The sequence below is a fragment of the Anopheles marshallii genome, chromosome 2, assembly GCF_943734725.1.
Source record: "Anopheles marshallii chromosome 2, idAnoMarsDA_429_01, whole genome shotgun sequence".
NCBI lineage: Eukaryota > Metazoa > Arthropoda > Insecta > Diptera > Culicidae > Anopheles > Anopheles marshallii.
In genome coordinates, this window is record NC_071326.1 from 10,966,855 (window position 1) to 10,994,413 (window position 27,559).

General features: G+C 47.4%; 1 protein-coding gene across 1 annotated transcript; it reads right to left on the reverse strand.

The window, feature by feature from the left end:
• Positions 1–75: 75 nt before the first annotated feature.
• On the reverse strand, positions 76–1,281 carry LOC128708626 (uncharacterized). The gene is made up of 4 exons (XM_053803606.1): positions 1,192–1,281; positions 591–1,131; positions 361–512; positions 76–240 (listed from the first exon to the last, which is right to left on the reverse strand). The coding sequence occupies exons 1-4, from the start codon at positions 1,264–1,266 to the stop codon at positions 76–78; spliced, it is 933 nt and encodes a 310-aa protein (XP_053659581.1). The 5' UTR covers positions 1,267–1,281.
• Positions 1,282–27,559: the final 26,278 nt, after the last annotated feature.

The following is a 27,559-nucleotide window of genomic DNA, read 5'->3' on the forward strand; positions in this document are numbered from 1 at the left end:
GCACGGCGAGCGGATCCAGCGACAACACAGCGAAACCCCTGTTCTGGCAGCCGTCCCCGTCGCAGGAAGTCAATTTTAAGCTTGATGGCGTTGCGGATGGTCACGTTGACGATCCCGGTGCAATATGGTGCTGGGCTTCGGTGCCGGACTCGGTCCCACGCTCCGTTCGCCCACGTTTCGGTAGAAGCGGTGCTTATCGTTCAACTGACTGTAATAGTCCTCGAAACTGCCAAGCGGTTGCTGTGGAAACGGACGTTGACAGGATAATTGAATGATACGATTCGTGAGTAGTTCGCGAAACCGATTAGGCACAAACCGTAGCACCGGCACTGATTTTGTGCGAGCGCTCTTTCAACTTACCGGTGCGAACGATTCGCCCGATGCACTGCCACCGGTGGACGGTACCCAGCCACCATTCCAGCCGCTTCCCGTGCCGACACTGCCACCAACATCACTACCGTACGACACCGGTACAGAATGGGCTGATGGATAATTGTGCCCATTACCGACAGCTGCAACGAATCGTATCGAATTACGCTTCGTGAAACGCCTAAAGGTATGCAAAGCCCATGGCTACTGGTGACCCTTACCTGCATGGTAGCTCACGAATTCTTGAGGTAATCGCTGGGGCCATCCACCGTCCAGCTTCAGTGGAAGATTCCAGTGTTTGTACGACACATTGGGCCCCACCGTCCCCACGTGTGCTTTCTTCTTTTTGTAGTCGAAGTTAAACAGCGCATAGTTCGGCAACCGGAACTCCTTCAGGATCGGTGCCTTCGGAACGGTGTAGTGCGGCTGGCGATAGTGGGGATGATCATGCAGCAACAATTTGTCACCGGCGTGCGGTATCAAATACGTCGTATCGACCGTCGCCAGCGCATTGTGGCTGTACTCGCCCTCCGGTGAGATGTACCGATTGTCCGGCGTTTGGACGACACGGAACGTTGGCCGGGCCGTGCGATGCTGGTGCGGGTACACCTGGTACTGACGCTGCTCGAGCAGTACCCCGTCCGGCACAGCGATACCATCCTTCTGCAGCCGGTTCAGCGCCAAACGATCGGTTAAAAATGCCGAGTCCGGTATCTTACCTCCAGCATGCGGTAGCACTTGCTCGCGAAAGAGCTGCCGTTTCTACGAAGAGAAGCTTCCGCCGGATTAGTATCTGCCCGACGATACATACTCTCAACTCACCCTGATCATGTGCGATAACGCGTAATGCTTGCTGAGCAAGATCGAGATTAGTATTATGTACAGCGAAACCTTCATCCTGTCGTTCGGCGGAGATCTCTTATCGGTGGTCTGTAAATGGAACACAAACAGATTATTAGATCACACACAATTCGCCACCAGAAAGCGTTCCCCTGTACGATGCTGTCGATACAGCCTAAAGCCTGCCCCGCCTGCAACGCACAAATGTAACAGACCATAGCTCCAAATCGAAATGCATACACCAATGCCAGAAATCAAGACAATGGCAGCCCCAATGTATGGTATTGACGGCCCACTGGTGACTTTTCATTGACTCGAAGCACAGTGGATCCTTTGCCACAGAACTACCAACCCATAGCTTGAGCTGGAACGTAATTAAACCGAATGAAAATCAGGATTTTGGTCATTCACTTCTTTTGTTTCACTGCATACAGTCTCACACTGCGGCGTCCGATGTGTTACCCGCAAATGATGCTTCCTTATGGTCCGTTCGGGAACACTCCCCTCCCTGTCCGGTCCCATCCCGGCTGTGGTCTCACACATCCTGCAAACGTGAGGACCCGGTAAAGATATTATTTATCCACCCATTTCAACCAGCCAGCGTGCGGTGCAACGCCACGCCAACACGGACACTGCACACTGGCACAACACAGCCAGTGGGGCTGTTTTGTGCCGGGCTTTTGGGCTCGGTTAGGAAAATTGAAATTCAATGCATAACGCACGTGTTCGGTGTGTTGGAAAAGTTTTGTTTCGTACGAAACTTGCCCGGCCGCACGGGTCGCATCCAATGCGCACCACTTCCCTTTCCGAGCGGTGGCAGCTGTTGTCGTACGGTCGACATTTGTTATAATGAGACCGAAACTTATTCATGGTAACCTCCAGCTAGCCAGCCAGCCACTAGCGCACTAGAATCTTCGGCCAAACTCCAAAGCACTCCCCGGAGCATTGGCACCTATTGGCCGACGGAAAATATCATCCGCATTGATTTATTATTCTCACTTTATCATATGCTTATCCGATTAGAGATACCAGACACGCCTTGGACAGTCCACATTTGGTCCACACACATAAATACAGCGTACGCCAGAGTGTACGCCACCTTTCACCAGTTTCGGAACAAAAACTCGGAACTACTATGTTTACTCGCCCAATCGTCACCCAACCGGCAACCCCGACTCGTATCCGGATCGATTCCAGACATTTCTGATGAACTTTCAGCAAACGTTCGGCAGTGTTCCGATACTCTTAGGCAACCCCCTCGAGGAGATCATCATCGCCTGCACCGGTGCTTGGAGAATGGCCGGTATCGAAGCATCGTATTCATGTGGCTACGCACAAACAATAAACCCCGTGTGAGTGTGTGTGTGCCCATCGATAGCAATCCGGTCAGGTACCAGGAAAAGTATCATGGAAAACCTCCAAAGAGTTCCGTGCGATGGTAAATGCAATTGATATCTCGAACGAACGCTTCGCCCGAGCCCCGGCAAACGAACCTTGCACCGGCCATGGCTTGCTTGTGGTCATGCACTACAGCATGGATGAAATACGCACACGAAGCATCTATACAGAATTACTGATGGAAGCTAGTTTATGGAATTAAGCAATTCAATGGAACCGCACTGATTCCGTGGCTTTGGACATGATGGAAACATTTAGCGAGACGCACCAATTACACTCGTTCCCAATCAGTGTGGCATTTGCGTACGCAGTAACGAAGTGCATTCACTCAAACTAGTGCCATTCGAGTGCAATTGCTTCTTTATCTTCCTCGGAGCTGAACAACTTGAGCCCAATAAATTAATTCATCATGAACGATCGACAGCGAATAGTGAATGCCATTTCAGGCACGTCAACGCTCACGGAGCACAGTTCAACCGTCCATTTCACGATACAAATACTACCTTTCACCGGGAATGCAGAACGCCCGTTTGGCATCGAGAAGGCATTTCCACAATGCGCCCCATTTCATCAGCCACCTGTATTGCATTAATACCTCGAAAGGATAATGGAGCTACTCTGCATGCTACATTAAACTTCTGCCCAGGAAACCGGACGACTCTCTGGCACTCATAAATGCTACGCTCCATTAAAGGCAACTCAATCTTCACTGGACAAAAACCTGGAGAACCCAGCTGGACCCGAATGTCTTTTAGTGCAGCAGGTTTTCCAATTTCCGCTCGGAGAAATTTTAATTTAAACAAAGCACACACACACACAGGCGAAAGCACGCTGACAAATGTAAATCAAGCCGTTTTGCGTCGTCCAAAACCGACCCCGGAATGGTCCACGAAGCCTGGTGACTCGAACCCTTTAAATGATGCCTTCAGCTTTTCGGCGTGCGAAAAGAATCCTTTCTGCTCGCCAAAGAAAGGCTTCCAGGGCCGGACGGACGCCTAACGTCGCATTCGGTCACGGTGGGGGGACGCACAAGGTGCCCAAGTCTGTCCCCCAGAAGGAAGTCGAATAAATAAAGATGTCTTTGTTTTCTTTTCACTCTCCGCACATTTACCGACCCGGACCCCGTGGACTCGACTCGTGGTGGGTTACTTGTGTTGTCTTTTGTTATTGTTACGCCGTTGTTGTTGATGATTCTTCACAGCCAAACGCCACACTTCCGTTTCCGCTCGGTCACCTTTTTTGGACCGACGTTGTCCGGTGCCGGAGGTATTGCGATCGAGGGCGAGCGTGGGAAGAGCTTTGTTTTTCCCCGTGTGTACGCAGGGACAAAACAAACCACCCACATAAACATGCTCGACAGTTTTTGCTACCTTCCTCCCAGAACTCTCGGGAACCGGTGGTGGTCAAGGGGATGCCGGACACAGGGAAAGGACACCCGTTCTCAAGGAACCGAATCCAATGGTAGCGCACCGTGCACGGATGCGGGGAAAGCTGGTGAAAAGTGGCAACAAAAACCTTTTCCTAGCGATAGCAGATTGTTGACTGAATGGCTGAATGGTACTTGCCCAAGGCAATGCAGAAGTGTATCGGAGCTGGGTGGCTTGCAAAACAGTGACCGAGAAGGACCATGAATGGCATCGGTTGGCGCAGAGTGGGAATAGTCGAGTCGAGCAAGCTAAATAATAATGAAACAACAACATGGAAGAAAATTAAAGGGATAAAAAGGAAACCCAAGTGCCATTGTGTTACGGCGTCCTGTCACCCGAAGCAGGTATCTTTTTTCAAAGGTAACCGAGTCCCATCCCGTACCAGGTCCAGTTGGCAAACCGGCACCAGGTTCGCAGCACAGGATAGATGAGTTACACTGACCGCATCCCACCGTCGCCCACTCGAAGCCAACGAGCCACTCTTAATGCCGAGCCGGGAGAAAGACCGAGAGGGAAAAAAAGACATTGTAAAAACTAACACCAAAGAGACCGGTGTTAAATCTACGCTGGTAAATAGTGGTAACCAGGGTGAATAAAGCATCCCGTGTACCGAACAAACAAACGAACTCCGAAGCCAAGAGCGACACCGGGCCAACCCACCGAGCATGATGAACAATGACAAAGGAATAGAAAGTAATAATTGAAGTCATACAAAATAGAAACAAATGCTATGCTGTATGAATGCGTCCAAGACTCGCCGGGGCAACCCTTTTGCGATTTCGTTGCACTTCGTTGCACAACTTCTTCCCCAAAAAAAAAAAACCGGCCCGCAGAATATCCGGGTGATGCTGACGACCGTGCCGGGCAGGACCAGCTCAACAGCTTTCTGCTTTTAGATTCCCTCGAAAGCTTCTTGCTTGCTGCGTCCGCACGGGTCCGGCAGAGGACGCAGAGGTGATTCAGTATTCCGACAGTATTTCACGACAAACCATTGCATCTTGCCCGTTACCCGGATGAAACACCTGTAAGATCTCACGGCTTCATTCACTCGACCGCCCGAACCGAAGCAATGCTCCACCGTGTCTGTTCCTTCTGGCTTCAAAAAATGGTTCGTTATGGTTGTTCGGTTTTGTTTTGACGTTACGGTACGACCGAACGCTCTGAACCCTCATCACAGCGAGACACTATTCTCTCTTGCTCAAAGAAAATGGTTCGAGGTGCGAAAAATTATTCCACAAGCAAATGCCCATCCCATCCCTTTCCCGATGGGCTCTCGTCCATTGCACCCAGCCGACTCCCCAACGGCTGTGATGAGTGTTTGTCGAGGATTTGAAGGATTGTCTCGAAAACCCTCGACGTCTTCCAGCGTACAAGTACTCGATTGCAACCCATACTGTACAACTTCCCCGGGGTTGGTAAATACCTCGGAGGATCTTTCCCGGACAAAACTCTGTCTCGATCTCGGGTATATAAGCTCAATGAAAAATTTACACTTCATCTGAGCAAATGGCAGCATTTCCGAAATGCCCCCAGTCTGCTGGAACCATTAGACATCCGGTTAATAATAAATGCGGGATTTTCGGAAACTTTCATGTGAGCTTTTTGGTGCCATAAATACCACACAAAGAGCTATTTTGATTGATGGCGCTGGTGTGGTAGTTTGAGCGCTTGTAAGTATCAATTAGGCCATACCTTTCACACATTGAAAATGATCACGAATTTCCTTGAAGATAGTCGTTTTTTTTCTGTGAACAATAGAAAAGCCTATTCGGTAATAACATAAAAAAAACAGTCTCCTAATAATGTTCTGACCGTTCTTCTCTTGAAGTACTAACAAGTGACGGCATGTTCACCGCTACTATCGGACTTTATGTCGATCAATTAGCTAGCACTCAGCAAAAATTGCCGACGATAGTGGGTTGGTTGGCCCCCGCACTAACGGGTGCCTTGGTTCAGTAACATTCCCCAAAAATAGAAACGTCGCAGAATGTTTGCACAAATACCACAGAAACCACATCGTACCCCGAAACGGACTCGATGTCTCGATGGCCCGACCGTAATCAAGCAAAGATGAAGCTATCCTGCAAACGCAGCTGATGCCGAAGCTGTTGCAGGATTTTGATGAACTCGTACGCGGTCGACATTCAACGAAAAGACGACGTCGACGACGACGACGACGACGACACATTCCATTCCAGTCCGGTCCAGTGGCTGTGTCAGCAAACCGTCGCACGTCGAATCTTTTTCGACAACTCCCACAGCACCGAGATCCAACTGTAGAAACCACGGTCAATTATTCATTAGCCACATTGTGTCCACTCGTAGGCGACGACTCCACACTCGCACACTGTGGACGCACTGTTCCTGCTGCCGACACTTGCAGCACACCACGCCAGCCAGAAGTCGTCCTGCCGGACTCGACGTGAAACAATTTGCACCGGGACCGGGCCATATGGAGTGAAGTGCTCTTAGCGAGCGAGGTGAAATACGGGACTTACGCCGTGTGCTAAGCTGTATCGCCCGGACGAACGACCCAAGAAGGTGGCTATTCGTTCCGAGTGAACTTTTGGGCAGTGCGCTGCTGCTGCTGCTACAAAAATACCGGCCATCATTAGTCTTCATTAGTTCTCACTCTTGAATTCTTTGTGTACGAGGAGTGGCCCTCTAAAGAGTCCCGAGTTGCTCCACTTTTCGATGCATTACCGAACGGGCGGGGGGGGGGGGTTGGGAAATTCCGTGCACTGTAAATGCTTGCGCCGTTCGACGATTTTTGCCCCTTTTTTTCAACAGCACTCATTTCAATGCGTTTTTAGTACTCCACAATTCATGGTAGCTAATTTTATGACATGCTTTATTCATTATTGTTATCATGCCGGAACACTTTCACGCGCACGAAACCGGCATCAGGAACCTATTCGCTCATTATTACCACACTCGATAACGGCATATAAAACGATTGTAGAAAATGCTCGCTCACATTCTACGGGCCCTTGCCATAAACAATTAATTTACGCTCCAACAGATCTCCAACGATCTCTGTTTGACTAAATTAATTCCACGCCTCTACAAGGAATAAACCTCGCTACATACTTCATCCTTCCCCAACAGTGCCGAAGGTTGTGTCCGTTCCGTCTCAAAACGCTGCACAAAAACGCGAAGAAAGTGCCCAAATTTACGATAATTGATAATTTTAAAACAATAAAAATTAACTTCAGCCTTCGCAGCCGTGCCAACACAGCAGCTGTAATAAGCTTCCGCTCCAACGTGACTGCGAAACGCTGGAAAAAGCTCCAGCGTTGCGATCCACTAAAATCGACGCACACTCGGATGAAAAACCTCGCCCGGTGGCAACAACAGTATCGAAATTAATATTCATGAGCAGAACGTTATTTTCAACCGTACTATATTTCTTTACAATGTTTTCCCTTCGTCTTGTGATGTGCGACTGCTCGACCGGTTCGTTTTCTCGAGAATCGTTTCGAACGACACTACCCCGGGGGGAAGGGGAGAGCCGAACGAGTGACGGGAGGGGCGCATCCCGCGCAGGTTTTGTGATGAAATGTACGGTTCTGGCACCTACGGGTGCTACGGTGAGAAGAAAAATACGCTAAAAACACCCCGGTAAAGTCAAACCACGATCCCATTTTCCTTCGGTTTTGGTGTGGCCATAGGGAACGGCGAATATTGCCCGGCGAAGGCGAACTTCCTCTTATACATCACTACCGGCCGTGTGGTTCATAGTAGTGCTGCTTCTTACAACTATCTTTCCCATCCAAAGCCATTCGTTCACGACCATGTGGCCATTCGTTGCTCCGTCGCTCGGACCCCACGTCGTACGGGCCCTGGAAGTGCACACTGTGCCATGCGAGTCCGTACGACCATATCACTTGCTCTACCGGCTGCGGTGTTCACCAGGGCTCTGGTTTAGTCGTTAAGTGTTATTGGAGTTTAAAACAGTTTTGCTTTTATTTATTTAAAAAATGCTCCTCCTGCTGCTGCTGGCCATTTTCACCTGGCCGCTGGAGTTGTATGCTCGATCGGTGGCAGTGCAAAGAATCTGGCTGCATCAGAACAGAAGCACAGAAGTGGCAGTACCTGATTTCAGCATGATAGCGCCAATAAATTTCTCCGGAACGAGCACTTACAGCAGTGGCAGCAGCAGCAGCGGGCAACACCAGCACCAGAGTGATGCTGGACAAAAACGGCCTCTACCCGAGGAACGAAACGGGAAAATTCCCCACACTTCCCGCACGCGTTCTCGCGCCCCTCCCGATGAAACCGATTTAGTGCCGCCGATGGGAAAATATTTATAGAGATATAATTTTCCTCCGATGATTATCTCCACCCGACCGACGATGCGGCGCCAGATCTTTCGTTAGGTCCATCATGGGTACTATGAATCACTATCACTTTTAGTCGCTTCTTTTTTTTTGCTGCTGCTGCTGGCGCTCTGTAACGGTGTGCTTTCACCAGACGCTAAGCATTCGCACAGAACGAACGGCTGCTGTGAGACTCCGGGACGTGACTATATAAATACGCACGGATTAACTTATTAGGATTTGGAACGGTTCAACAAATAAATACTGACTGCCACAACTGAAGCGTTCGCTTCTTGGCACTTCTGGCAGCGGCTGAAAGATAGGTCAATTCATTAGCCCCTGTCCAAGGTAGATGAATGTGTTGTGATGCTTCGGGTCGCAGTCATTTCTTTTCCCAACGAGTGACAATTTCTTTAAGACATCAATGTCACTAGCGCATCAACAAGGCGTTTAACTGGATAGACATTGAGCGATTTATTCGCGTTGCAATATTCGTACCAAGCTCCAGCAAATAAATGCTACAAATGTTACAACGTTTGCTTATCGAAAGGTCAATTTCATTAACATAAGCAAACGGATAAACCACGATAAGGCTGGAATCGCCCCACCATGCAGGTTCAAAGGTACCTATTAACCTAAAATTGTGGCCAACGACGCGTCTGATCCGTTGTGACGCTAGTGCGTAACCACACGCACACCACATGCTTGCAGATCAAACAGGTTCAAGTGCACAATCTCATCAACAAAGTTGCCCGGTCCTGCAGCAAAACCCATCTCCCAAGACCATCCTACCCGGGGTCTCGGTATAATCGATGAAGCGATGCGTCAAACACACTTCAAGAGCCGTTCCACCATCGACCACCGAGCATCACCGGGGCATACCTTGGCCAAACGCGCTAATGCGGCGGATGCCATCGCCGATAATCAATTCGCCGTGTTTGCGTAACAGCATTGGCACACGCTCAATTACTCACACTGTGCTCACCCGGTGCGGTCAAGTTGCAAGCAAAACCAGATCGGATCAAGTGCCCTAAAATGATATCGGAGAGGCTGGTGTGAATTCCAGCAACGCTGCCAGCTCGCGATGTGTCAGAACACCGACGAGACCGAGGACGGAATTATCTAATCTCTAAGTGTGTTACGAAAACATTTGCGTCCTGAAACTGATCCCTCCCTGGGGATTCCTCAATTACATAGTAGGAAATGCGATTTAATTCGACTTGAATTTTTAGGCATGAAATAAAAGGTACACATGTAGTCACAAAAAATTCTACCACTAACCAACAATAATAAATAGGCTGCATCTTCATCTTAACCCAATAACTCCATATTTTGCGAATCAACTTCCTAGTGCCGTTTTTCTCTCACCATCCTTCTCTCTTTCAGCCCATTTGGCACACGAGTGCGATCCTAATGATGTCCCACAGGACGCAAAAGAAAAGAGGCCAAAAGCTAAACACCCACGTTCCAATGTGCGCCTTTGCTCAGGGCCTTGCTCCACTCAAAAGCTCATCTGTTTTCACATCATGTTTATCATCGATACGGATCATTAATCGTTCTCTGACACTTCCGTTTGCCTCTGTGCTCGCTCGCTCGCTCGCTGTAGCATCCTAATAGAGCCCAATATTAGACCGACCGACCTCGGGTCTTTCCGCCGATAGCCGTGCTTCGGTAGGTGCAAAATCTACATGCAAGCGAACCCACCCAACGGCCACCTCCGTTCAGAGATATTGACACCGATTGCTCATTTGTTACGAATTTTCGGGCGGTCGATAAACTTTTATGGACCAACGGCTATCTCGTCCGGGAGCGTCCGGACTCCGGCTATGTCCTTTCGGATGCCGGATGCGTATCGATGCGGCAGCAGAAACGCAAGAAAAAACACACGTTTTCAAGAGCTTACCCGCAAAACCGAAAGCTCTCAGTTGTCCACCGCACGCCGGACAGTAAAAACCCATTGGCCATATAAATCGTGCCCGATTGATATCCATCGACAGTCGGTTCTGTGCACTGCCCGGCACGAACTGGAGGAAGCAACTTTACTGGGACTGGTCGATTAATCGATGACATCACTGTCCAAGTTGTTGCCGATCCATTGTAACTGTTTTTTTTCCCCCCCCCCACACCTGGCTTAACAAAACTATTTCCACAATCCAATCCACATTACTTTTCGGAGGCTGTTCCAGTGCGAACTTCTAGCTGGGATCTAGCTTTTAGCGCAATCCTGTCGCAAACGAGTTCCGTTGAAGTAAGCTCACCATTTTCACCGTAACACGTGATTCTTGCCCGTCGACCGAATTAGCCACCCCGATAGACGCATCACAGCATTAGCGCTGTGGCTTCTTGTGGTAAATCACATTAAAAGCTTCAAAGGCCACCGTCTTTAATGTGCGAGGCCCAGCGTGGGGAAAAGTGTTTTGCCGCTCAAATTAAAGACACCATTTACGCTCGCTCACGCCGTCCCGTTGATGTACGATCATTAAAGCTCAGCGCAGCTTCATATTTCCCAACCGTACCCGGCATGTGGCAATCCATTTTCCCATTTGCCGCGAAACAAACATGCTGTAAAACGGGGTTTGCGGTAGCGCACCAACGTTTTGTCATCTTTTCATTAATGGAGTACGCAGATTCTATCTCATTACTGTTTGGTTTTTTTTGGGTTTTTTGGGCGGGTTGTTCTGGCAACCAACAAAAAAACCCCCCCTCATTTGCATTCAAATCCATCTTACACGCGATGAACCCACGCAGATAAGCAACGCTTATTACACACCTTGCTTGAACCAGAGGCCCCGTAACTGGGGCTGGAATCCCAGAAAACAGCAAACCCTACCCGTCCATAACAAGGCGGCAAATGAAAAACGAATCCGTCAATGGGGCAGCCACATGAGGAGGGCCAATAAAGAAACCATCGGCAAGCTGTGCCGTCACCGTCACCCGGGTGGCAGGGAGGGGCCAACGCGAGTGCGTACACATCCGCACGCAGACACGCTTTTTTTCAATTTGACAGAATGATGAATGGCGCCCGGGCAACGGGCAAATGGGTGCCTCAGCTATTGCAGCATCATTCCCTTTCGCCCCGCCATCTCCCATCGGGTTTGCCATTTTCCGATCATCTTCGGGAGCGTGCCCCAACCGAAAATCGCTCGCGAGCCATTTATCAACGCGCACACGTCACGAAATGGTAGTTAGCTGCTAATAAATTTCCATCTCCCATTTGGAAATGAGATTATAATACCCCCACGTGGGATACCGCCCGTTTCGGTTGCGGCGTTTTTCAACCATTGCCCGTACAGTTCGGAATGGGAAGAGAAGTTCCACCCAAGCCGTAAGATAACAAATTAAATATGTTCCGTCCTGCTTGAAGACTTAATTATATTTGAATCAATCGCTACAACACAACGGCTCCACGATGCGGCGTACAGTGCGCGTCCGGTTTTTTACGCCACGAACTTATCAATCCACCTGTTCCACCAGCGATAACGGTGAGACATCAGCTTGCCTTGCTCACCGTTATGGGCGGGTGGGAGAGGGAACCCATTGGCGATCGGTATTGCAAAAGTGCCTTCGTGGTTTTTGTGGTCCAACGTGGCCACAGTGTCTGAAGCCGTCGCCGTCCACGTGCAAAAACAAACGCAAACCGCCCGGCACCGCAAGCGCGCGCTCACTTGCGGTGCCGAGCGAAATCACACCCATAAATTTCCACCGGCTTAGCCGTGGCGGATTAAAATTGAATTTATGAAATTCGTGTTACGCCGCACGTTACAATCATCGACTGTTGAATTGTTGGTGCGGGTGTCCTCTGTGTGTGTGTTCCCTCAAGCGGAAGTGGGTACAGTCTTGTTTGCTTGTGCGTGTGTAACACGCGAAAGCTTCCGGATTCCTTCTCCACGTTTCGTTTGCATCCAACAGCCGCCGTGCCACCGGATGATGATGAACGGTTTTGGTGTGGCTTGGCAAGGCTCACGCTGAACCTGCCAGCATCCACTCTGAAGGGTCGAACTTTATGAACTGTAAATTACTAGTGCCACATGGTAGCTTTACAGTTGGAACTCATTGAGACGGCAGTAAGGACTTTACATCCTCATCGCTCATCCGCTCACAAACACACACACAAAGCCGATAATAAGTCGCGGTTGCGTTCGTCGCCAAATCGTACTCAGCGTTTGCTAAATTATTTACAACACAAGGCCACATTTCCTGCCAATCTCCACCCCGGGTGTACCCGGACCGGCAAAACCTAACGCTCCCAGGGCCGGGGCGAAAGTACATACGGCGTGTGACATACTCGCCATCGAACCCCCTTTGCTGCAAGCTTTTGCTCATAAATCCTTCCAACCGCAATCCGCTCGTTGATAGCGTGGGCTGTTTGCTGAGCGATGATTGAGCGTTCTGGCGCACTGTCTGTCAATTTCGTGCTAAATCCCATTCATTTGGTTCACCACGAACGTGTGTGTGTGTGTGTGGGAGATTTTTTCCTCTTCAGCGACAAACTTAATCGATGGGTTAACCTCGCATCAATTTCAATGTTGATGTTAAATTGGCATTTTGTAGAAATTTTACAATGCTCCATATTCATCGAGACCAAAGGGTACTTTACAAAATGTAGTATAACGCATGTTGAAAGGTAGTGCAAATGTAGTATAAACCATGCATAATTGATTTAGATTCACGAAGAATCTTAGAACTTTACTACACAAAGATTTATGAAATGTGAAAGTATTCTGATTCCTCAAAGATGCAACAACACTCAATGATTCCAAAATCATCAACCTACCTCCTACTCACCTCCTGAAATAAAAATTTCTACACAGATTCTACACAAGAACCCATGAAAAAGAAACTATTCCAAAACTATGATTTATTCGTGAGAGATTCCTGAATCTTTGACGATTCATTCATCTTCAGCAACTCATGGATCTCTGTAGAATTAAAAAAACTTTGGAGATTTATTGGAGAGTCGGCTCATGATTTGAATTACTCTTTACAGAAGATTCACAAGAATCAGTCTTGTTAAAAGATTCATTATCCATAACACTATATGTAGTACAGGCAGTCCCCGAGATACGCGGCTTTTGGAAATTTGACAGCTGAGTTAGTTTATAGCACAAAATCTGAGCAGAAAGGTGTAAAATTAATCTAAAATAGCTTCCTTTGACGTATAAAACATTGGTTTTTACTTTATTTTACTGTATACTATCAAAAAGTAGCCTTGGTTTTGTTAAATAAATTAAGTGGAGAGGGAAGTCAACTATTCAACTTTGACGTATAAACGATTTTACTCCCGGATTCGCCTTACGCGGATTTTTCCCGGGCTATAGCGGTCCGCTATATTATCGTATCTCGGCAACTACCTGTATGTCAATTTCATCTTACTACTATTTTAGACGCCTAAATCTATGCAAATACAGTACAACGAATTACAGCAATTCCGAATTCATAACTTATAAGGACAATCATAAGCCATCGCATTTAGACGAAGTACTACATAATCGAACTAGAACCTTCGATAGGATAACAAAGGCTGACAAATTCCAGCAAACGTTGTTTTTCAGCATGTTTTTGCTACATATTTCTGCCATCAAGAAATTGATTGCTCGTCCATCGGTACGCACACTGACAACTGCGTCAAATTTGTTCATTTTCCTTCAGAAAAACCATACCAACTACCAAACAACACCTTCCATGTAGCTGCTTCCATATCCGGTCCAAACCGTTTCCATCGAACGTCTAATCGGAAATGTAAAGGATTAACAACAAAAAAAAACAACACCGTATCTAACATGTCTGCATTGCAACAGTTTGCACCGTCACATCGTTTGTCCTCGGGCTTGAGGTGCAAAAGTTTTCCCCGGAGGAAAATCCAATAAAAACGACCCGTTGCTAACACCCAACACGGCCACTCCTGCTCGTCCCTCATCGATCGACAGGTGAGGGCAATCGATTCTTACTCGGTGCACCCTTGCCTGGTACCGTATGGTGACCGTGTTCGGACGCTTGCACGTGCAAATCACATCAACCTATGCACACGCAATCAAATGTCCAAGCTTAATTGCTGGCGAAGGAAAACGTGCACTTGGCCGGTGTGAGAGAAAAGCGCAAGACCGGTCTAGCTGTCACCCTCTAACCGCAAACATTACACGGCGACAATCGCGTTTCGGTGGCGATCCTTTTCCGTTCAAAATGACACGTTTCAGAGTAGCGTCACAACCGTACCATCATGTCTGTGTCTGTGCCCGTGTTCCGGGTGGATGATCTTTCCGGCTTGGGACGAACGGTTGGAGATACGAACCGCTACCATCTGTGGTCAACACATACCGTGGTGACCAGGCATCGCGGCCAGGAGGCAAACCTCGGAAATGTGCTGTCTGGTTGGGTTCGTTCGAAAGGTTGGGAGTGTTCCCATCGAAAGTTCACGTTTGTCCAACAAGTTTGGGATATGGGTTAAACATGGTGTATTGATTTCCTGACTCACTAGCAACAATTGCCCTTGCTCTCGGTGCCCTCATTAACGATTCATCATTTATTGTCTGTTAGAAACAATTTCCAACCACCAGACATAACATCCATTACGGAATTGGTGTATCATGTCAGGGTCAGTGTTTCAGCCACTTCAGAAACGTGACGTCCGTAAGCTCTGGTTCAAAGAAAACTGAACTCAAATATGCGCCAATTTAGAGTTTATTGTGATTTTGCCGTTGCCTAGCAACCGCGTGACGTTTGCGAGATGGAAATTGAAATGGTGAAAAGCATAAAATTACCAATGCACCCTTAATGAACTGTTTTGGATGTTTCCGACCAAAGTGTTTTTTTTTTTTGCTTCCTTCCATTACCTATGAACCTACACACAAACGGCAAATCGTTTCTGGTCACGGTTGTTTTTTTTTTGCCTCGGATCTTACTTCAATGCAAACATTCTTCATTTTCAATGCCCTCAAAGCCGTAGCTTTGGACAGTGGGTTTATACAGAAAAAAACTGTGCCATTTCCCCGAACTGTTCTGTTCATTATTATGAGATATTTTCATTTGATGAGCGGGCATTAGGGCCATTTCTTTGCCAGATTTTTCAACGATGGTGGTATGGTAATGTGATGTAATAGTCTAAATTTGCCCAAAATTGACCGTCTTCATTCAATGGTCAGTTTAGATAATTTTTAGGCCATGGTTATCACTCCAGGCAACGAAAGAAATAGGTTTCACGTGTATGAGCAAGCATTTGTGGGCAAATAAGCAAAAAAATAGCACACTTTACTACTCGCCCTACATAAATCCAGAACAACTTAAGCAAGTTATTGAAAACCTTCTCATCCCCGTGATATATTCCCATTACTCGCAATGAATTGAAGTGTTTGTGAGCAGCGCACCTGCACCACAAAACCATTAAATCATCAATTAAAATTTAATTACTCACTACAATCTTTAACGGTCACCCTTTGAGGCACGCGTCGAGCGCTAAAAAGCGGAAAAATCACGCTGAAGTTGACATAGTGACAACTTCCACCACGAAACCCCCCCGCGCGAAACCAACGCTCAAAGCACACCCAAAAACCCTCGACGGGCGTTAATTTAACCTTTCCAATTAACGTTACCTCCTTCGCGGCGCAGATTAAAGCAGCAAGGGAGAGCGAAATGTTTACAAATCCCTTTTCATCTATTTTTATGATGCGAGAACGCGCAATTCAACTAACTGTCCTGCCGCATACACACTCTGGTCGTTCTCGGAACCTACAGCGTTACGGCGTTTCGCATTAATCTAATGAATGTTTAGCATCGGCTTGAACGAGATGATGAGAAAGCGGTAGCAATTTGAGCATTTAACACCATACCCGGTTGGATGAAACATCGTTAGTCAACTATTTTAAGGTTTAATGTCCGGGCAAACCCTTTTTCCATCCGGACGAAGCAACTTCCCCCGATCGGTTTGGGGTTGGTTGCTCAGTTATCTTCAAGCTTTGGGTGTATTCTTATCAACTCATGCTTCATACTTTTCTGCCCTATTGGCTTAATTTCGGCATTTCGACTTCAAAGACGTTTATAAACGCTTCTACCGGGACCTACAGGACCTACAGGTTCTACCCCTTCAGGGCTAAAACCGGCACATCAAAAGTATGCGCATTATTCAACAGAATTCATCTACTAATTGCATTGATCAACTGTTTCCTTGCTGTACGCAACCAGTGTGATTGCGTAACCGGTGCGCCAAGATCGCACTGTTATCTAGACCACCCTACAACAATCGGTTCGGCTGCAAGGAACCTTAGTGCTTTAAATGAAACAGAAAATCAATATCAATCCATTCTGCCGTACCCGGGCACTTGAACCTGCCACAAATCCAGACGAATGCTTCTAATCGAATTAAACTTCCTTTCCGTGCCAGCGAATACCAGCTCGTTTTGCTCTCGTTCGTAGATTTTTTTTTCGCACTCACACACACACTCCCTTGTCGAATCCAATCTGACGGGATGGACGGGATGCACTCACATAACAACAACAAAAAATGCACCGTGCATCGAGAGGATAGAGCAATGAATGCAAAAACGCACAATCAAACGCTATCCGCCGATCCGGACTGGGGCGCAAGACAGCGATGGACGCACGAGTAGAGTCATCCGCAGAGCAGAAACAAAAATGCAAATAAATAAAACAAACGTACCACGCTGAAATAAAACTGCTGCAACGAATTCAGGCAGCGATGCATTGCGATTTTCCTGGAATGTCTTAACATCCACCAGCAAGCGTGGGGGAGGGGCAGCAATCATAAAAATTTAAATTGAATGAATCCTCTTCACAATTTCTTTCGATTCCTCAGCGCCTCGGACCTTCGTTGCTTCGTTGTAACCAATTGGAACGAACGATCGGTATGTTACTATTTCATCATTTCTCCACGTTCCACGTTTGTCTCGTCGCGAAAGGCACTGGACCCACTCCAGGAGCAATTTCCAGAATTGCTCACAGAACAGTTTTAAACTTTTATAGATGTTTCTTCATTTTGTTGCCCATCACCAATGTCAACGCAGCTAATGAAAGAGCGAAAGTTTCATGGACCACCATCTACGGTGGTTCAACCTTGAAATTTCGTAACAGGGAAAGATGAGTTCATTTGCTACTACCGCTTATCTTGCCAACGATGACTGCATCGAGCATCGCCGAGAACCGACCAACTACATCGGATGCACCAAAGTCTCTTTCACGCGCGTCACACGTCGTCGTTGTTCCATAATCATAAAATTTGCCTTTTTCCCCCTCCCTGGCAGCCCCGTAAGTGTTTTGATAACAATCCCAACGGTGTCACATTAGCGAGCGAAACGCTAGAAAACTAAACACCAGCAAACGCAACGCAGTAACGACAACGCTTGTCAAGGTTTTTTTTTTTTGTTTTGGGGCGCCGTGCCGCATATAATATGTTATTTTCTTTCTTCGCGATGCCCGATTTCCTTGCCGGGCCTGCGGGTACACTCGCCAGAAGTTATCTGCTTTTACCCGCGTGAGCACACATTAGCATAATTTCGTAAACATTAAAACGAACGCAACTGGCTACGCGCGCGTACGCATGGCCAGCCGCCACTAAATGCCAGTAGCCGTCGGAACCGCGTCCACCGAAAACGACAAAAGATGGATGCGATACGCCGGTCCAAGGAAAACCGCCAAATTTATGACCATCAGCACCGGCGGCCCAGCACCACCAACAGTGTGAGATTGTGTGAACCGCCACCGATACACCACTAAACGGCACCGTGAAACAATAGATCACATGGGCATATGAGTGAGAAAATTAAGCGCACCCTGGAGGATTCGTTCGGTCCATAGTGAAATTAAGCAATTTAACGACGGTCGTGTAGAGTATGAAGTTTTGCCTGTTTGCTACCTAAACGCTCCACCAGCTCAAAGATTGCGTAAATTCCCAGCCGCAAGTTGCACGGTCGGGCGGTATTTTCCACACCGGCATAGAAGGATATTTGCAGACCAGTTCCAGATGATCGATTTGCTAGTCACCATTCTACAAAGTACAATCTCCTTTCATCTACACGAATTAGCTGCCCACGATCAACCCACGATCCGAGCCGTATCGGATGCGCCCCAGCGTTCGAGCGATCATGACGATGATTCGAGGTGTAACCGATTTTAAAAGTCTACTCGTTACCATCCAACTGCTTCGCTAATCCAGCGCTGCCTGGTTGAAGCAGAAGCTGCGCCACGAACGAATAATAGCCCCCGTTGCGAAAGGCACCATACAATAAGCCATTAAGGCGCAGATCACTAGACGGCAGCTGCGATCGCGAGTGTATTTACTTAGACCGTACCGAGGACCGCTTTAATCCACCTCTAAATTCTTACCATCGGAACATTGCGAAAGGAGAAAAAGCACAAACACTCCCCCTACCATTCGGTTGCCTTTCACCGATAAGCATAATAAGTGGCACGCTCAACTCAACACCTTTCCGTTGCTTCCCGAGATTACAATCAAAGCTCACCACCCCACGGGAGCTTGCGGGAGCTGTCGGTGCTGCAATGATTTATTAAATCACATCACAAACTAGCTCCTACCACCCTGCTGCAAAACGATCGTTATCCACTCACTGTGAATTTTGATGCTGATGGTTTCCGGGCGGGTCGTTGATAACAGGCGGGTCGTTTCACCTCAGCTAAACATTTGCACCTGCTTTTCGTGGGGTGGGTCGGTTCGCTTATGTCACAGACAGTTTGCTTCGCCGCTGTCGTTTTTTCACTTTTTCGCACATCAATCACCCACGCCGGATGATTTTCCGTAGTTTGTTTAATGATCCTTATCGCCAAGATTCATCAATCACTGCGAACACCGTCACTACGCTACACCAAAGCGACCCACAGCGATCACCAAGCTTCCGACAGTTTCGAATCGAAGCAAGGAACGAAAGACTTCAACGCAAGATCAAGCGACGAACGTGATCGACACGAAGCAAGCAAACACCGTACCGTGCACCACCGTGTCGAAGGTTCAAACACCAAATAACGCCATTATTCCGCTCGTGGTTGAATTTTATGAAAAACAACCCCAAAACGGATCCCCCAACTGTTGCCCCCGGCACCCCATTTGCACTGTCCACGGGTGTCGCACGGATCTCTCGTTTGAATCTTCACCAATTGTACGCGCATAGAGGGGGGCCGTTCACCAATTGTACGCGCTTTGGCCCGTTGCAGTCTCCCGGGCGATCGCTGCTCGTACCGTCTGCATTGGGTTAGCTGCTCCTGTGCTCATTCCCTTTCCGCTGTGTCGCTGTGTCGCTTTATCCGAACGACATCATCATCACCATCATCATCAGCCCAAAACAGGCCACAATGAAAAAACGGTGCACTCTTTCTCTGTTTCTCTAATTCACGGTTGCACGTGCTCACCCGCAGCCGCCGCTCAACGGAACGCGCATCGGCTGTGTACTTGCAGTTGTTTTAACCACCACAGAGAGGGAGCGATTGTAGTTTGTTGCCACGGGCTGGCCAAACTGCGCCACTATTCCGGGTGAAGAAGGGTCGATTGCATGTGGTTGTGGCTCGTGCTTGGAAGCAACGAATGTACCCGCGCATCTTCGTCCCGTGTGTTTCAGGTGAGCAGGGCGAAGAGTTCGTCACCGTCTACCACATCCTCCACCGTCAAACATCAACACTGCGTGGAGAGGAACCACTCGTGTGAACTATTTCTGATCACGAGGCTACATTATGCGGGCTCGGAAACGCTCCGAGACAGAATAGAATCACCTTCAACGAGATCGAGTTGGCTGTGAGCGTTGGTGAGCGATGCACATGTCTTCTCCATTATGGAAACAAGTGTATCAATCGTGTACGTCTTCCACCTACAAAAAAAGAGCCATTAATCATTGGGGAGTATGGCCCGTTAACACTTCTAGCTGTTTTAAGACACTTCTTAAATCAGATCAATGTTTATTACCATTTAGACCTCCAAAACCGGGCCGGGTAAATGGATAATCGTACTTTTGCACATTAGCTTATTATGCAAACAGATACCGGTGGCAAGCTTACAATTGAGCTTTTACCTCGAACACTTTACGATTAACCATAATTGTATAAATATTATTTTTAAATTAATCATTTAAGAGTTTAAATTATCCAACAGTTACGGTCCAAGGTTGTTTTGCAATTATGGTTCGATAATTGGACAGTTCCACCGTTTGCTACTACTGCAAACAGTGTGTTTGGTTGATGCTGAAGTTCGTGATGAGTTGATCAGCAGTGATGTGTGGCTATTTACCACCCTCCCGGATGCCGCTTGCCAATTTTCTTCGCGCGAAAAATGTTTAATTTACATACATCAAAATTGAAGGGAGAAAAAAAAAAGCTCAGTCAAAATTATGAACGAATCCATTCACCCTTCTTCGATGGCGTAACGTTCGAAGAACGCCACTAAAACACAGCCGTTCCAATGGCGCGAGTCCTTTTGCGCCGTAATCGTAACCTCCACCGTTCCACCATCAATCAATTGACACGTCAAACCGTACCGGCTTAGATGGCGAAAAAAGACCAAAATGGTCAATACTGTTAAGTCGCCGGTACGGTTCTATTTTGCAAACCTCCCTTCCCCTCCGCAAGCAGCACGATCGCACTTGTAACGTGCGAAGGAAAAATGGTTCACGAGAAAAGAATAAATTTTTTACCTTCCATCTATGGCTGCTCAAGGTGATGGCAGTCGGCTTGGGGAACTAACCGAATGTGTGTGATATTTCGTACCGATGCACGGTGCGCACGACAGCACGCGATGATCGTGCTGTTTGGGCCGCCGGCTACACAATGGGAAGATGCGCGCGACTCGACCGCAATATTGGAGCAACGCTGCACACGATCGATCGCTGCTGGATGGGGTCATCTCATTGGAATGGGGTGATCTTCAGAGGGTTTTGACACCTTTAATTGTATCCTCGCCTGATGCAGCATTGCGCTCGGGTCAATTTCAACCGCGGTGGCGTAACAGTATCCACTTATCTGTCCCGTTGACATCACGGTCGAGGTGTTGCGGTGAAAAATGTTGCATTTCTCGTGAAATTCGCATACACCCGGTCAAGTTCTAATGCGACTAATAATTAACCAAAATTGGTATTTAATACCCACCGGCCGATAGGCTTCAACGATTGCGGCGAAACCCCCCGGCCCCATTTGCTACTATTTAACCCCCAAACCTGGAGGACCGATGAACCGCAAACAATCGACCGTTATGGAAATGAACTCGCAGTGAAGTTCGGGTTGCGTGTACATAAATTATGACCGATACCGAAAGTCAATTCCGAACAAAACGGTAGCATCCGGGCGCGTTGCTGAACGGCACACAGCAAACGTAGCGTCCATCATGCAGCAGCTTGCAAGCGTTCATCGAGCACATGGAGGGAAAAAACCACGTTTGACGCTCGTGAAAGGAAGAACCTTGACGAGCAATTACCCCAAACATGTGCACTTGTCCAAGTCCCACGAGGAGGAAAAAAGAAAAAAAAGACACCAACTTCAAACGGAGCAGTGATCGTTTCTTGATCTCCCTCAACTACGAACCCTTACAGCCCTTTTAAGCTGGTGTGATCAGAGCGCAATAAGCTTCATGATGATCGTAACTGGCCAGAAGAGCCGATCACCATCATCAGCATCATCGTTTCCGCATTCTTCCCGCCCGATCCGACCACCGACCACAAACGGTGCACATTTTTCTTCTGTCCGTCTCTCTGTGCAATGGGCCCCGGGTGGCTTCGACACAAATCATATTTACCATACCGAAAGCAGTGCGCACCGGCATCTTCGGGGTTGGCGAGGGCTAACGCTCACCTGTGCATCGAAAGTGAACGTTCCTTTGCGTCCGAAACGGTGCCGTAACTGTGTTACGGTCGCTTTTGTAACGCGAACTCGACACGTTTACCGTACCATCCGGCAATAAAGGGACATGGGCGAAAATAAAAAAAAAATATCATACATATGCCCTGCAATCCTTCCCTTTCTTCCCCCTCACGCAACCCTTTCAGAGGAATCTTCAACCCTTGGCCAAAGTGTTTTCGCACCACAAAGAGTCCACCAGGAAGGTAAACCGAACCGCTTACACCAGTGTTGGATGTCAATCGAATGGACGAATGCACATCCCCTTATCCCCCAATGTCGCGCCACCTTCAGACGACAGCATTAGTCCGCCTGGCAGAAGGTCCATTGATGCGTTCGACACTAGACCGGCCCGGAGCGGATCGATTCGATTGGTGCCCGATAATGCACGACGACCACGACGGCGGGCGCATACCAACTGCACACGTTCACTGTTACCAATACGGAATGAGCTCGGCTATGGCTTTTGTGCGATCTTTCGTCGATGCTAATGATAGATTCGGTTTTTCCAAACAAACCCTTCCAAAGGGCGTGTGGCAAATGAACATTGTAAAGATAATACCAACCATTCATGATCGCGTTTCGTTGCTTGCTGTGGCTCCCTTTACATAACGCTACCGAGAAAGGCGTACCCCATTGGAAAGGGAACTTATTTGTACGGTCAGATTAAATTAATAGATATACAAAAGCTGTTGGTTTTTTTGTCGCATTCATGGCGGGTTGAATGCGTTTTGTACAGTTCAATCATTACATTTTTTTTTGTTCGTTTCTGATACAACTGAAAGCGTCATGATGAGCGTCAAGAGGGTACGAATTCGTGTTTGAGATGAGTAAATATTAATTAATAAAAAAAATGTTCTACAGACGTGTAAATGTAAAAGTAAACGTTGAATTAGTGCATTAAGCATCTTCTTGCAATGGCAAATGAATGGAACAAATTAGTAGATTCCTGCATTCAACATTTACAAAAATCTCATTCGAAATGTTGATGGTCCAGCGAAAAAAACGTGATGGAAAGCTTATTAATTAAGTTGGCCAGAGGGAAATTAATGCATCGATAGGAATAAATTAAAGCTTCTGACACATTCTGGGTATCAGGTCCAGGTAAATCATTATGGAATTATTTTCCAGGAATACATACCTTTGTTCCACTGCGTACATTGTGCATGACGTTTTTTCGGAGAACGAACTTTTAATTAGCACTATAAGTTGATTGCTTTCCTTTAGCAATGTTTTACGTTATAGAATCCACTACTTTGAGCAATTTCACCACAACTAACCGCAAGCCACATTAAGCTACTCTCGCTGTATCACTTAGTTCCGTTCGACAAACTCTCACCCACCGCGGTACAATTTATTCGCGGTGACCTCTGTCCAAATGAAAGTGACAATGTTTTACGGTTGTCTTAACAACCTCGGTTGATTTTTACGAGCAATGCTCGTAAATGCAATTAGCGATACCGCCGTTACGCAAGCGCTTATGAGGGATGATTTTTCTTTCGCTGGCCACTGCGATCGGAAAACAGCATCGGCCGATTTGCTTCACTGCCTGTTCAAAGCTTATCAGGATGCATTCGGGCCGGTGTCAAACCGGTGGGTGTTGGTGCATTACTTCACCCTTTCTGAAATTAATGTCCCACCTGGCGTTAGTACCCAACGATGTCGCACCGATTGCACCTTGGGTAGCCCAACCATCCGTGAGAACTGCACCGTCAACACCTTTGCAAGTACAACCAGCGGCACAGTTGGGCTGCAGTGCCAGAAAATGAAAACAAACGAAACGGAATTTATGCGGGAACGGGCGGCTGGTCACACCCCACCCGTGGGGTCATGCAAAAAAGCTAAGATCACATTTTAACCAGCGCACAATTAGTTGCACCTTTTCCACGACCGCAACATCGGCGCTCCACGGCGGCTAGGAACGATGTTTTTCTAACAGAAAACCGATGTTGCTAAAGATATAGTGGAAAGATTACCTTAAACATAGATTATCTGGCTGCGATGGAGCTGTCGGGCGTGTGTGTGTGTGTGTGTGTGGGGGGGGGGGGGAAGAGGGAGGCATGCACTTTCAACACTCTCCATCATTGCACCGGTGGCCTTCCCAAGGAAACACGAATTCTCATTACGAATTCGCGAACACAAAAAAAAATCTACTCCATAAATCTGCAAACATGTTGGGCTATTCAATTTCGCGTTTTTTCGTTTGCTGTTCTTGTTGTTGTTGCTGTTGTTGGCACTTGCCACCCATTTTCCTTACCATACAATAAGAAAACTCGCTCGCTACACTCTGCTTTCGGTCGATTTATATGCATTCAGAAGCAATGAATAATAAGAACCGGCGCGCTGCAATGCTTCAAGCCGACCAATGAACCATCGAAACTGCTTCAAAGCGAATGGTTTAAACTATGCTTAACGTTTATTCGCATCATCTTTTATCATTCCCATTGGGGGAGATGAGAATAGATCAGGCGAAGATCAAGCTCGGAAATCACTCGCCAGCTGCCGTCACCGAACGAGGAAAAGAAAAGTAACATTCAACCATTCAACCGTTCACCATTCAACCTGCTCGGCTGAAAGAAATGCTGTCCACCATCGGGAAGAAAAGGTATGAATCTAATAAAAGAAGGCAATAAAACGGCAAACTATGGTGGGACATTTCATTGCAGCCGCTTGCGCGATATTCCAGCACCAGCACGATTGATGACCATGGGTTTGCTTCGGATGCCTTGGTCTTCATCATTGGACCAAGCGCACGAAGGAGATTGGTGACAAGAAAAATATCCGAACTATAACCATTGGAGTGGATGATGATAACTTTTTAAACGCTCGCAATATTGCGCCACCATTCAAAAAGACCGTCGACAATAGGGGACGTAGCTTTGTTACGTATTGTCGGTAGTGTTGTATAGACAGTGTTCGTAGACATTAAAATATTAGGGGTAAATGCAGTCTTACGGGGAATCTTACCCATCGAATCTTAGCCTGAATCTTAACATGTCAACCAGTTCAAACAGTTGAGCTAGAAACTATTAGGAGTGCAGTCTCCGGTTGAGGAATACCTTAAAAAGTTCTTCTTAAAAATTCCCATCCGAGCTCCATCGAGACGGATGGAGATATTCGGTAAAACGTTTTCTTTAAACTTTCGATCACTTCAGCGGTATGGGAGATCGACTCCTGATCGATTAGCCTCGACTGACTCACAAAACCCATCTTGTCCAGCTACTAGTTCAATAGTTTGCCCAATGGCCTTAACCTCCAGCGAGAATGAATTCACTTTACCCCGGAGGATCTTCATCTTTAGACTCTGCTGCACTGCCGGGTAGATACACCATAGAACTTCTCGTTGACACTCTTGTCACTCGTAGTTACCAGATCAGTTTCTTCTTCTTCTTCTTCTTGGCCCACTTATAGTAGAACACGTCTTGCTGACAGGACCTGAACGTATACGAAGTCCCTCACGATATAAAACTTCGACGCTCCCGAATTACATCTGCCGTTATACGTTTGTCATTTTCGCAATAACTGTTACAATTTTATCGTAATAGTTGTTACCAGATAACATCAGATAAACTTTGTGTGCACACAATAGTATTGCTACGTAAGGTGAAACAGTTACGGGTGCTCCACTAGATCACAGTGAGCTTGTACTAATGCTGATTATAAAGAATTCATTAATCAAATAAATTAACTTCTCATTCCACATCTGACGCATGAAGTTCAATTGAAAATTGAATTTTGAAAGATTTAGGCTATAAACCAGAGCATATTGTATAACATCTCTAATTGGCTGCGATACATGAGATGTTATAATTTCATTTTAGCTTTTCTGCATAATGCGTCCAACAAGACGAAATCCACTCACACCGACAACGAACAAAGAACCCTTGAGGGGTGTTTTTTTCTGCTCTTACTCTCTCTGTATTGCTACACTCTCAACCGGGCAACCGCTTCACTATGCTGCTGCTAGTATGTAATTATGCTCGTGTACTGTTCCATCCCAAAACCGACCCCGCATGGTAGCGCACCCGCGAGAGCACAATTCACCCAAAAACAATCACGGAAACGCGGCCGAGTGTACCCTCCTGCCACCGATGGCTTATTTATCCACGATCGTTAGCGATCTTCTCTGCTAGCCCCCCCCCCCCTCGTTCCGAGTGTCCATCAGACCTGCGTACCGCTATCCAGCCTAATCCGATCCGTAAACATGTAGCCTCTCGCGGTGCCTCCGGCTGCTTCAGGCACCGGTCGCGATTGCAGACATTGAACTAGAAGGTCGCTTAATTTTCAATTTCATCTCAAACGCGCACTCCACGTACAAACACACACGCATTGCTGCTCGTTGCACTTGGCGGCAAATGGAATGACGAAACATGGTACCGAGTGGCCAAACGAATAGACGAACAGCAGCAGTAGCCGCAGTAAGCCTAACGAGTTCCTACAAATCGAAGACGACCCGTCCTGTCGGCTGATGAAGATGAAGCTGACCCGACCGTCATCAAACGCATCAGTCTCTCGGGTCGGGTTAAAACTGAAAGTCTCCACCGCGGTTCCAAATCCCCCGCCAGTTCCCAGGGCAATCTGTCGAACGTTTATCTAATCGCCACTACTTTGGAAGGCACGTGAACGCCAAAATTAATTAACATAAGTTCAAGAAACACCGTGATGGATAGGCTTTGTTCGGTCGGTTCGATGCCGCTCCCAGGTTATGTTTCGATGAGTAAAACACAACAATCGGTGCTCGCCGGTTGCCACTGTTTGCTTTCGGTTCAATGATAGCAGACACCGACAAGTACGGCCCGTTTCGTTCGCTGGGTCAGTGGAGGTGCCTGGGAAATAGACGAGAGCTTCTTGCGAGCGGTGGATTCAATTACCAATTTCCCGTATCGATTGCTGCCTTTTAGCAATGGGTACACATCAGTAAAAAAAAATGTCCTCTATTTATCTGCCAGCAGCGGCGTGTGCATTCCACAATATTTACCAAAGCCAAACGACTACAACAATGCCAATGCACACTCTTTTTCCGGAGCTTTTACTTCAATCAAAGCAACCCGATCCCGCCATAAAACCCGTCGCGCCACATGGGAACTCGTCCACATTTTGGGGCAACGCAGAAAACACGACCCGCATCCAAAGTCTCTGAAGTCATCAATGATCAATTGAGTGTGGTTGGGTGAGTGTCTGCATGCATTTGCTATGTTTAGTTATGCCATTTTGCCAGCACCTAGCGGTTTCGACCTTCTTATGCTTATGCCTGCTTCGATCAACGTTTCCATCACGATTATCTTTCCTCTCGTGGCACGCGTTTGCTTTAAGACCGCGTATCGCGTGGTTGGGCCGTGTGATGCACCTGCTCAATTATTGGTGTGCTTT